Consider the following 13,050-nt stretch of genomic DNA (forward strand, 5'->3'; position numbering starts at 1 on the left):
TCCTCCTCTGCCAGAAACAGCCTTGTCCTCCCGATGGAGGCGTTTCCACAGACCGAACAGATACCGAGTCTGGAGCGGGTGCCGCTGGTAGTGGGAGAGAGAGTGAGCGGGTTAATCCTAAGCTGTCCTAAAATGACTTCATCTCCTCTTCTATTGTACGTTCTAGAAGTGAAGTAGTAGCTGCTATAGTGGTGTATCTTGTCTCAAAAGAACAGGGGCTGTAGTGGAGAGGGCCAGGCTCTCCTTTAAAAAAAAAAGTGGGGAACAATATAAATTTGCAAATGTATGGAAGTGTGAGCCAGCTTTGGCGGTGGCCTTAACCCTTAGATTCTTGATGCACGTGCAGGTGGAGAATCTCGTTTTGGAAGCCTTTGCAGGAAGAGCAGGATTACGTACTGTACTGTCTGCCACAGCTTCTGTGGTGATGGACTGGATTTTTGTTTTCCCTTGGCACAGGCTGTGAAGGAATCGCAGGTGGATGAGATCAGACTGGTGACCGGGTCCGCTGAGTCCGCAGCACTCAGACTACGTGTTCCTCTGCAGCAGGGGCAGGCCCAGCAGTCACCATCTCTGGTAACTTCCATGTGGATTCTGATGGCAGTGACTCTTCAGACTCTGAGGTGAGCACCCACTCCTTTGCACAATGCCCAGGGGATTCAGAACCACTGTGGATTTAAGACTAGTGTTGTGACTTCACATCAAGAAGTTACTTGATGACTTTCTGTAATTGGCTTGTTTGCCAAGTGTTGGCATGCTGTACTGGTGGCCCAGAACAGCTATGTCAGGCTGTGTGCAGTCAGTGTAGGAGCTCATGCAACTTGAGCAAGTCTGGCTTCCATAAGTTTGTGGGAGGATACTGCCTGAAACATTCTCTTAGCTCCTACAACAAAAGTGCACAAACACTGACAGCATACTCTGCTTTTACTGTTGTTGAAAACGAATGTGAAGATTTTGCTGATGTGCTGGCACTTAGCATAGCTGTTTGAACTTAAAGCCTGTCCTTCATGAAGGACTCCCAGAAACTTAAGCATCTTTCACCTTAAGAAAAAAAAAAAAGAACCAGAATAACCCTGTGTCCTGGGTTCAACATGGAGGAACCGGATGCTCCCATGTTGTCCAGCTTTCTTCTTCCCAGAGAGCTGTGGTTCTCCCAGGCTTCCGGGAGCCCTTATCGAAACTCTTAATGAGCATCAGAAGTTTTCTGTGCGTTTTGGCAGGATTCCCAGCCAAAACCAGTCCGTCGCATCCTTTCGGTACGGGGGAAAATGCCCCCCTTCTCAAACCGCGACACCCCGACATGAACTGCCCGGCTCTGGCTCTAGGCAGGCAGGTTCGGGTGCTGCCTCTGCGGTGCCAGCAGGTACTGTGCTGTTTGCACCTGATGGGTATGAGATCTCGGGGGGGCCTCTGAACAGAGGCTGTGAATGTCAGGTGCTTGTCAGTTCCCTGGGGATTGCCATTACCCTTACACAAAGTTAATGGGCAGAGATTTTCTGGAAGGTAAGTAATTTCCTTAACTGTTCAATAGCGGTGCTCTTGGTAGAACTCCTGTGATAATGTTAGCATACTTTTAACTTCCAGATGAGGGTTCTTAGATCCTCAGCTGATGGTTTGCTCGAAAAGCAGTAGGCTCTGTCTAAAACTGTGTCATTTTGCAGTCTGATCTCCTGCTGGGCTTTCTGGACAGTCTGGACCCAGACATGTTTCTCACATACGCTGATCCCGAGTCAACGTGCCTGGATGAGCTGGAGGAAGAGATTTGCGGAGAAACAAATTCCATACCACCCTCCCCCTCTCCCTCTTTGGGGTCCCCATCAGCTAAGCTGGAGGCCATTAATGAACTGATAAGGTTTGATCACGTGTACACAAAGCCCCTAACACTGGAGATTCCTGTTAAAGTGGGCAACCAAACCAATATGCTAGTGAAAATTGAGGAAGTATCTCCATCTGAAGACAAAATTATCCCTGAGGTCCCAGTATCTGTGAAGGAGGAACCTGTAGACAGCTTCATGCCTGAGCTGGGTCTCTCTCACCTGCTTTCTGGTCATCGTAGCCCTGCAGCCTCAAGCTATCTGTTGGATGCCTGTAGTGACTCTGGATATGAAGGATCCCTCTCGCCTTTCAGTGACATGTCCTCTCCACTTGGCACTGATGGTGCTTGGGAGGAGAGCTTTGCCAATGAACTCTTTCCACCGCTGATCAGCGTCTAACCCAGTCGTGCTAACTACGGACGCAGCGTCTAACTCAGTCGTGCTAACTGTGGTTGTTATCCTGGCTGGGTGATGGGATGTGGTCCTTGGGGGAGGGTGGGGGAAAGTCAGCTGAATTCACAGATGTGTTGCTCTTCTACCCCTGCCAGCAGATGGGGGCTGGCCAACACATTTCATGGTATGAAAAATCCTAGGGTGTCCTGTCCTCCCCACCACCTGCCACTGTTGGCTTATGAGGGAGGAAAGTTTGTTCCTCAGTAACTTGCCAGTTAATCCTACATGAACCTGGAAATGTCCATTTTGTTTTCCATCTAAAGTAACACCAAAACCTGCAGTGGGATGGTCTGTATATAGACAACTGGGTGAAAATGAAATATCTGTACATCTTACAGATGTGCTGTGTAAACGCTTGTTCATTTGCTGTGTAGAGTTGCTTCCTCCATTTAATATTTAACTGTACTGGTGCAATTAAAGTGCAATGCAGCTCACTGACCCTGTTTTTGCTTGGATCTGGGGGGGGAGAGGGAGAGTTACCTGGGTGCTGCAGAATTTTAAACTACAGAAGTCCTAAGAGATGAAGCTTCTCAGTGTCTCATCATTGTACAACCGTAACACACCGATCCAGCAGCTCTTCAGTGGTGTGTTGCTGATGCTTCATCCGCTGCTTTCTGGAAGCGCGTGATGTTGCAAACTGTTCAAGGTAGATGGTTTGTGCGATGGCTGGAGCTGCTCGAGTGAAATCCACAGGGGATGCAGGTGGCACTAGCTTCACATCTGAATAAAACTGCTGTTACTGCCTCCCTGCTGGCCAGTAACACCGTTCCAAGTGCTCAGCCTGGGTGAGGCTGGGTGCGTTTCAAGGGATGTGTTTGAGACAGACATGACATGAAGAAGGTGCAGGTTCTGCATTACAGGAATTCTTGAAGCATAAAATTAACTGCAAGAGCTAATTTCAAGTACCCCAGTAGAACTCTTTGTTGTCTGCTTGTATTTGTCCCAACATCAATCACAGTATTAAAAAACACTTGTGGTGAGAGGAGAAACTGAAATTTTACACTGAAAGTGAGGGCTGTTCCAGGTATTTGCACAACTTGATTTCAGTGCTGTTTGAGCTCTTGCATTCAGTTTTGACAAAAATGACTTGAGGCAGGGGAGAGAAGGAAATGGCGTGTGAGACAGGAGGCTGTTGGTCACCAGCATTCAAGGTGACAGGACTGCTTTGGATCACTAACGTGAGTAACCCAGCTTGTAATAAAGTGTCCTATCTGAATGTAGGATAGCAGTAAAAACTAGAGCTGTGCCATACAGCAGAAACTTGGGTTAAAAAAACCCGCCTAGGTATGCTGAGAAAAAGTTGCTTACTCTCAAGCTGGAAAATAGGGGTGACTGCAAGAGGACTCTTAGTACTTACTGGGTGGTGGTGTGAGTCCACAAAGCAAATGCACCAGTGAAAACTTGATCGATAGTTTTGCATTACTTTTGTCACCATTATTGCGACTTCATAGGAAATTTAAAAATGAAGTACAGCAGAAATAATGCAAGGAGGAAGTTTTGTTCCTTTCAAACTCAGCTCTACATTTTCTAGCCTGGAAGTCAAAGACAGTTCACAGGCATGAATAAGCAGCAGTTGAAAGTAGCACCTGTGAAGGACTGATGTTCCACATTCCTTCCTCAGGGCTACAGGGAGGCTGAGACTCACTGAAGACATGCAGCCCAGCCCACTGCTCTCATGCGAGTAACACCTGGCCCCTAGAAGACAGTGCAATGGAAGATGGAATAGTAACTGAGCCTTAAGCAAGATAACCGCCAGAAAATCCAACTAAAGTAAAGGACTGCCTCAGTCAACATCCAGAACAAAAACAGCCAGCTCTGCTGCACATTACTTTCCTGTCCCGGTTTGAGCTAAACTTGACATTTCCTTTGTTCTTAAGCTCAGAACTACAGTTCTCAGCTACTGGGCAAGCCTCTGCTCCAGTAATTATTCTGAGCCAGTGGTGTGAGAAAGGTTAGTGCTCCAGCTTTGGGATTTTAGATTGATTCATTAGTTAGTGGGGTTTGAAGCAGCACTGTGAGTGAAGTACAGTTGGATAGTTGCACACACTGCTAAACTGAATTCGACCTATAAGCCTGCCCCAGAGCAGCCCAGCGCTTTGAGGCAAAGGCTGCCCCTGCAGCAGCGGCAGAAGCCGTGGTGGCGAAGAGCCCTGACTCTCCACCATAACTGCACTGAAGCAGAGCACTGCAACCCTCAGAATCATCCTTCTGCTACCACAGGCAGAACGAGGCACAAAGACAAGAGTGGATGGAGTGAGTGCTCTGGAGCAGAAAGCTACTGTCGTCTGCTCAGACATGTCCTCCTGCTGCCCCAGCAGCCAGGAAAAGCACTTCTGGCGTCCTCTGGCCCGAATACTGTGACATGGGCATTGAAGCAGTTTACCCCCGTTGCATCTCTGGCCATCTCTTCCCTTCTGCAAGGCTGCAAGACCTGTCATTTTGCCAGCCCTCTGCCTTTGAAGCTGCCTGCATGACACAGCCATCTTTCCCAGCAGCTCATGGGTGCCTGCAGCCACCAGCCCGCCACATCCCTCTCAGGAGTGCTAGACCATGGGCTCTTGGGCTGCTGCAGCGCTGTGAAGGGGATGTGACGTGAAGTGAAATAGATAATTCTCAACACTGCCTACTGAGGATCGCTTCTGCACGCTGATGGCTGAGTAACTTCAGGGGTGATCTACCAGTTACAGTGCTGGCACCACTGCCATGCTGTGAGGGTGGGGAGTGCTCCATGCCGGGTGGGCACGACAGCACTGCCCTCCTTCAGCAGTGCATCATTTAACAGACCTCAGCGCTGAACACCTTCTGTGTCTCAAGGAGTAACAAACTTTTCACTGGCTAATGTAATTCAAGGAAAACTCTGTTACAGTCACATTTCCATCGTACTTGGAAATGGACTTTGTCTCTTGTTCAGCACAGTAGACAAAAACGTCCCATGTAGTATTCACACTGTTTTGCTTCCCTTTTCCAACATTACAGCTATAATTATTTCCTGTTCTTGTTAGGCATCTGGAAGCCTAATGGCATTCAGGATTTCTATTAGAACTAGTGTTGGGTTTTTTTTTTTTACTAGAATCAAGTCCACTTAGGTGCTACCAAGGCAGGATGAGTTTTTCTTTTGAATATTTATATAATATATTGACATCCACAGATTGGAGTGCGAGAATTTAAACTGTCAGCAGAGGATCTTCCTGTGGATGCTCAGTTAAACCAAATGCAGGCAAAGCTGGGGCAGAGAAGGAAGAGTAACACATGCACAGAGCGGCAAATCCCACCTTTGCAGGACGTACTGCCTTCTGCCCTGGAGTCCTACTTGTTTCACGAGCATGGATCCAGACCCAGGGGTTCACATTTGTTACATCTGCATTTGATTAAATCAGTTGCCTGTGACGGAAGCCATACGTCTGCTCCAGCTGACTGACACAAGACACAGGCTCTGGAACCATTACAAGTACAGGTCCAAGTCCATGCCAAAATAAACTCCCTGCCTCTCTGAAGGGCTGGCTCTGGAACCAAGACACTCCTCCCAACTCCAGTCCCCGGCCACACCCTTAAGGGTGGAGGCTGTCGGCCAGCCAGGACAGCTTTACCCAGTCCTAAATGGGTTCAGTTTAACACAAACTATTCTCCTCTCTCTGACGATGCACTGGAGAGGTGTTTAAGTCTTGTCTAAATGCACAGCACAGTTTAAGTGAGACGATGTTTGACTCAGCCTAGAAACCTCAGGGGTTTTTATTACTGTTTTTTAATACAAATCTGAAGTGCGGTTTTCCCCTTATTTTGAAAGCAAAGGTAATACTGGTCTAGCACACCCATCTTTATCCTTCAGCTGCTTGAAAAAGCTTTTGAACAGAGGCGTTAACACAGCAAAGTGTTACATTCCAATAAAATAACTATTAAAATATGTATTTGATTTAAAACTCAAACATTTCTTGATTTTATGCAGAACTAAGCACGCTTAATTGTAAATGACAGACCTGAAAACACAAGCTATAGCAACCCCTTTGCCTTGTTAGAGGCCTCTGGGTCATGACAGATTTACAGCAACTCTTACTTCTGGCAGCTTCAGGTTGGTTCTACCCTGCTGTTGTCTCCCCCTGTGCTACTGAACACTGGAGGAAAGAGGCAACACGCCCCTGGGACTCTACAGTTAAGTTCGAATTCTTCTTAGGCCAGAAGAGTATTTCACCCTCCAGCTGAAGGACTGGACATACACCCTCAAGGTTTTCACTTTCATTAGGAATGAAGCACAGCCACCTAAAACATATTTTAGAAAATTTATTGAAAACTGACATACAAAGGGTGATTTGGTCCCAAGAGAAGACAGACCAGAATCAGATCTTTTGTATTTCAAAATAAAAGTTTTCCCTAATACTGCATCGCATTTGCCATCTCGCTTGTAAACAGCATTAATAGAAGTCTTTTAAGGAGGCCAACAAATGAAACGGTCACAAATACAGAAGTTTGAAAACACCCAGGAGCTTCTTCTCTTACCCTCTCCAAATGATGGCTATCGCAGGAATCTTACTCAGTCTTCCCAGAAACTGGATTCCTGCTCTACCCCTCTCTCCTCCTCCCCCATGAGTTTAACCGATTCAACCCTGTTCTCTATCACAAGGGCAGAAATTAATTACAAAAAATTTAAATGTTTTCTACCAAGGCAAGTTTCCTGGACAGTCCCTCCCTCCCACCCGATGGTCTTTGTCAGGAGTCCTCCACTACGACCTTGTTTCAGATGGCAGAGTAACGAGGGTCAGTGATGCCATGTTAAGATCAAACGATTAAGAGGAAATACGCCTCCAAAAGCCAACCTTTGGTACAAACAAACAGGAAAAGAGTATGCTTAAAAGCCGTCTACAAAACTTTTTCCTCTGTAACTTTTATACGCAATTTGTCCTTTTTAAGAGGAAAAAAACTGCATCTAGATTTGATGTCTTTAGGCCTCCCAGTTTTCTACATCCTGTTGCAACTGTAGCGTTTCTGAGATAGTTTCATCAAAGTTTTTAATTTTTTCTCCTTTCTTTTCTGTTTATTCAGGATTCAGAGCTATCAGCTAAAACGGTTCCAACCTTGAACTTCCACTATAATCCTGCAAGCTTAAAAACAAGTAATTATTTGGAGGCACAACATTTTCTACCTGCAGCAACTACAGCCTTCTCCAGTTGCATTGCTTTACTTTATTCTCAAGCAATGTGGCATGTCAAAGGCTGTAGATTTTACGCGTGTTCAGCAGCTTAATAATACATGAGAAATTTCACACAGTACATGCAAGAGATTTATAGCAGACCCTGAAATTAAATTAGACTTAACAGCAAGATAAAGCTGCACCCTTTCTCCAATTTAATAAAAGTTCCAGAATGGTAAAGTTATACACTGGTTTTTAGAGTAACACCTATTCAAATGTTGGAATGTTTTTAGTGAAGCTCTGAAATGTTTCAGCAAGCAAATTTCACACAACCTTCGACAAGAGCAGCAAGATAGGATTTAGCAAACGGGTATCTTTTGAACAAAGCTCTGTCAGCCAAAATAAAGAACGACTGCAAAAAGAGAGGCTTGATTTTAAACTATCGATTATTGTTCAACAATAAACTGAATAAATAAACTGAATGATAAAAAATACCATCGCAAGGATTATCAACTAGCTGTGCAAAGGAAGAGTAGATTTTTCTTATGCAAACAGCTGTGTTGCTGTGTACTTGCTCCTTCACGTTAGCAAGATGTCAAAAACTCTCTGGGATACAACGACTGAACAGAACCCATTACTTGGAAAAGAATTTCTTACGAAAAGTCTCAATTCACTCAGCTCTGAGAAAGCTCAAGGACTTAAGAACAGAAGATAAGACTCTCTGCCTTGTTTAAGGGTTCTAAGCATAATGGACGTGTTGTGCATTGAGGAAAGGTACAACCCAATAACTCATTACAGGTTCCTTAACAGCCTAAGCAAGGTACAAAATTGTTTTGGCATACATCTGTATAAACTATGTGATGTTATGTTAATGGCACAGGTTCTGGCTTAAAATTTTAAGTCTAGATTCCCTCAGGAAGTAGACAAGCATCTGTACTACCAACACCAACAATCTCAAAGTTTGGTACTTGGTTACAGACAATAATCAGCATTTGACCCTTACTATGCCAGAAAATCAGCTCCCTGTTATCTGCTTTACTTACCATGTTTATTGAAATGAAAGGATGTCATTTATTTAACCAAAAGTTACTGTCTTCAACTCATTTTCTAACTCCATGCATACAAAGAATCCCAGCACAATGAGGAGGGGGGCATCAAAACCCCCCAAACACAATTTAGAAGCCAATGAACCAAAGATGACTAAACTTAGTAACATCTTGCACGTCAGCAGCTGGTTTTACTTTCTACAAAGCAAGAAGCTTTGCTCAGCTATAACACACCTTTCCTGCACACCGCAGAATGTGTAACTTCTACGTTTGGGTCACCATCAGCCACAAACCAGCCGCAGAGAGCTCTAGTTTGAAAAGCTCTCTTTCCATAGGGATTGCTTTTCCACCTGTGACTAGACTCAGAGGTATTTCTTCCTTTCCATACCTGGCTGTAATTCAAATTAAACTAACTGACCAAGCACACTATATGCACCAACGCCTAACGGCTCAGTAAAGGAAAGTGTGGCTTAAGCCACAGTTACATTCAGCACTTGGATTTTACGCTTTAACCAAGGACAATTAAGAGGATATTTCACCATTAAGCAAGATGGAAAGCTACTTCCTTGTTCCAAAGGCCTCTGGATTACCTTCTCAGTAAAAACAAGACTATTTAACAGACCAGAGTACAGAAATCTTGGGTCTTTTTCAGTTTCCTTAAGTTGTGTCTGGCCAATCCACGCTCTTACGATTGTTAGTAGGAAAAACAAAAAAGCAAATAATAAAAACTTCAGATTCACACGTGAAACCAGAAAGAAAGAGGGAATAAAAAAAAAAAAAAAAACAGCAACGAAAACCATCAGAAGCTCACCACTTCCAGTCTAAAATCTGGCATCTACAACTCCATTTCTTCTTCTGTGCACCCAGAGATTCCCAAACCAGCATATGGATCTGGAGACATGGCAGTCTGTTGTGGTTCAGGGAATGTTTCAGTCTGTGGGTCAAAAGCAGCTCTTGGTGTTGACTGCTTAGCTTGACACCCTTCTGTGCTCTGCTGCTTGAAGTTCTTAACAGAAACAGGCTTCAGTTTATCTGTGAGAAATTCAGGAAGAGGTTTCCAAAGCACCAGCTCCATGGAAGGACGGCTCCTAGAAGGGATGGAGTCTCAGTTAAATTTAAGATCTCCAATCTCAACTATTACATGCAGAAGACCATCCTTTGTGCTAGCCTGGAACTATATTCCAGAATCCATACACCTTTTTCCACCCACCCCCCGCCCACTCCCTTAAGCTTCCTCTTCCTTAACTAGTTCCATCACTTCTAGTTCTAACGCTGTATTATTCTTTATTTTCTCTGGCAAACTTGATGACCACTGTCAGTCACATCTTCTTTTGGAAACTCACACACATAAGAACGAGGACATAATGGTTTATTCAACACATTTCACTCTGTACAAGCGAGGAGTACAGAACAGACAGCTCGATGACCGCTACGGTTACGATCACTTCTTTTTTACACTAGGATAGTTTTTCCTATTTTTGACCAGATGAATGGGCTGTTACACAACAGTTGGTTGCATCACGCAGTAATTAAGGACATCTCCACAAATGTGAGAGTGGGTCTCTCTTTTCATTTGCACGTGTTAGCTACATAGTACCATGATTTCCTCCAGAACTTACATAGATTCTATTATTTTCTTTGTCAGGACTTCACCAAAATCCCTCTTCATCCCTTTTTTAAGAGTATCTGACAGGATAAGAGTGGGCAGATTGCTAACATTTCCATCAGCATGAACTTCCTCATCTTCATCAATTATCCTAGGAATGGAGGGGGAAGAGGGAGATAAACACTATTGAGCATACCGTGAACAGGTACATCCACTGCAGAGTACAGTTATCTCTACGTGCACTGCGTTGTACAGTGCAGGCATCTGACCTCGGCTGGTACCAGAAGCAGCGGGGCCACGTTAACACGAGTCTCTCTTGGGCCAATGTACTCTAAGAACGACTGTTACCACAGAAGCCCCTCAAGCAGCTGTGCCCCTTCTGGTACCTGAGCCAGCTTTGTCACCCCTGCATCGTCCTGCAGTGTGCAATGCAACGTACACTAAAAGAAAATAAATCCACTCAAGAGGAGACTGTACGATCCAGGCACATTACAAGAGTCAGTCTCAGTTAGACAGTAGCTTTGCCCGCTCAGTTCCCAGTATCTTAATTTTGAGAACTGCTGAAATGCTACTGAATGCAGTTCCTAACCCTTAACGACATTCCGCCAATTTCTCAGAGATTAGAATGACACAAAAAGTTGAAGCATTTAGAACAAACTGGAGGTATCTCATTTGTTTTTGGTAAACTTTTTAAAGAATATTTAGCAGAGTAGCTGGGGAGGATGGGGAACAATCCTCTGGGAGGTCCAAAGCAGACCTTGTATTGCGGATATGGCCAGATAAAGTCACATACCACTACTCTGATTCACCCACAAAAGAATAAAATAATCTAACAGTACCTTGCTTCCCTTCACGCATCATCTATGGAGTAACCATCTAAAAAAAAATCTTGTTTTATAATTTATATAACTTCTGTTTTTTCTAACAACCACCTGCAGTGTTCATTTTAGACATTTTGAAATACTAGCTCAACAGCAACCAACTGATAGCTACATGTGACATCCCAGAAATCCTTGAAAGGCAAGAACATTTGTTAAGTGACCACAACAGACTGCCAGTAGCCAACCCCATCAGCCCAGTATCAAGCTACGTGGTATTTAAGAGCGAGATGAACCTCAGCCTTATTGTGCATGGGCAGAGAGACCCCCCTGGTTCCTGCTATTTGCTATGCTGACACATTCACATCTACCTATCGTGAGCGTTTAGAAGTATTAATCACAAAACAAGCTGCAGTTGGTTGAAAAATGCTGAGCTCAAGCCTGACCAGGTAAGATCAGTTAAAATTTGTGAGTTCTCATTACTCACAAAAGAGCCTAAAGCCCAATTACAGTATCCGGATGCTGCATGATGATCGTGAAAAGGTGGTTATTTATTTATTCAGCATCTCTTGCTCTAGCACCCTCAGTTTCAGCCCCAAGACTAACAGGACCACAGGTATCCTAAAAAGAGATCACTTGAACGGACGGTTGATCTTAGACTTCCAGTAGTGCTATCACGCTGCTAAGTGCTAGATTTACCCCTTAATGCCCACCAAAAAAGGGAAAGCTCAGCAAAGCCAGTCTACTCAATCCCTGCATTTACCTGTCCTCAATTTCCTGAAGCTTCCTGCGAGCAACCTCGCATTGCTGTTCCCCCATTGTCTGATCCATTTCTTCACAGGGAATTTCTAACATGGCAGTTTCAGGACCGCTGCCACCATACTGACTTGCTACCTCCCCAGCTGCCTGCTGACCTGCACAGAGAATCCACTCTTCAGTGCTGGGATTCAAAGGGCAATTTTTGGCTCCTGTCAGTCTCTTCTTCCGCACAGGACAACTAGGAAACAAAACAAGGTTACAACTGTCAAAAGAGAAATGCGGCATTCTACAGGAAAAAGTGTGACAGAAAGTCACGTGCCTTTCAAACAGATTTAACCCACTATGGAAACACAACCTCCACAAAGAAAACCAATCCACGTTGCTCTTAGTAAATGTCGGTACCAACGCGGGAAAATTGCCGCTACACAATTAAGTAACTGAAATGGATCTGGGCGCACGTGCAATTCAGGGGAAGAGTTCCAAACGGAAACAACGACAGAACTTCCCTTCCTGACTACGTGGTAGGTGAGATGTGCTCAAATCTTTATAGAAAACAAAAAGTAAATTAAGATTTTTTCAGGCTACAAAGGACAAATTTAATTTACCCTTCCGCCTCTTCTTCGAGCTTATGCTTCTTTCCACAGCGAGCAGAGACACTGCAAAAGAAAAACAAATTGTCATTTAGCTTCTAACTATATCTTCCAGAGACTTTGAGGTTTTCAAACAACATTTCCTCCCTTTTAAAATTTCACTTGCAGCTATAACAACAGTCGCAGCATGTCATCAACTGTGTAGTAAGTGGAAGCTTTGGACAATAGATGACCACTTTGTTTCAAAGAAAGCCAAAAGAGGCTGTAATTACTCAGTTCTCCAATCCAAATTTCGTGTTAATGCCTCCTTTTTTATGTTACTTATTTTTTCCACATGGGGCAAGACCAAAGTTGGCTAAAATTCAAATGCTTCGAGAAGCAACATGTGATCCAACCAGCTTCAGTCTCTTAATACACTGTGTCATTGCGATACAATCAAATTAAATACGACCAAACAACAACAATTGATGGAATAGTTTATCGATTTTGTGCTCATAAGAGCAAGTTAAAAAGAAGAGTAAAAAAAAGTGCATAAGCATAAAAGCACGTCAAGAGGCTGGTAAACGTAATCTCATTCCTTTCTTTTCGAAGGCACCTTCATGTCCCACCAAAAGCTTCGAGGCCGTGAGACGAGAGCAGTGCAACTCTAACGCTGTACCAGTGAAACGCTGCTAGCAGAAAACAAGCGAACACCCGCCTCGAAAAGCAAACTTATGTCAGGGTGGCCGAGAACCCTGCTCCTCCCCCGATCCGGCGGTAACGGTTCCGCACTTACTGGCCGTGGCCCGGCGGGGGGTGCAGGCCGTGCGGGTGAGCCGCGCTGGTGAAGGAGCCCACCGGCGCCA

General features: G+C 44.5%; 2 protein-coding genes across 2 annotated transcripts; one reads left to right on the forward strand and one right to left on the reverse strand.

The window, feature by feature from the left end:
* Positions 1–33: 33 nt before the first annotated feature.
* XBP1 (X-box binding protein 1) lies at positions 34–2,210 on the forward strand. Its single transcript, XM_010136855.1, has 3 exons — positions 34–110; positions 518–620; positions 1,659–2,210. The coding sequence occupies exons 1-3, from the start codon at positions 34–36 to the stop codon at positions 2,208–2,210; spliced, it is 732 nt and encodes a 243-aa protein (XP_010135157.1).
* Positions 2,211–9,061: 6,851 nt separating this feature from the next.
* CCDC117 (coiled-coil domain containing 117) lies at positions 9,062–12,271 on the reverse strand (the record flags this gene model as incomplete). The annotated part of the gene is made up of 4 exons (XM_010136856.1): positions 9,062–9,520; positions 10,052–10,189; positions 11,620–11,853; positions 12,221–12,271. Coding segments are annotated over 4 exons (676 nt in total), but the record flags the coding sequence as incomplete, so codon positions are not given.
* Between the last annotated feature and the right edge of the window lie 779 nt (positions 12,272–13,050).

Source organism: Buceros rhinoceros, unplaced genomic scaffold (assembly GCF_000710305.1).
Source record: "Buceros rhinoceros silvestris isolate BGI_N320 unplaced genomic scaffold, ASM71030v1 scaffold22805, whole genome shotgun sequence".
Classification (NCBI taxonomy): Eukaryota; Metazoa; Chordata; class Aves; order Bucerotiformes; family Bucerotidae; genus Buceros; species Buceros rhinoceros.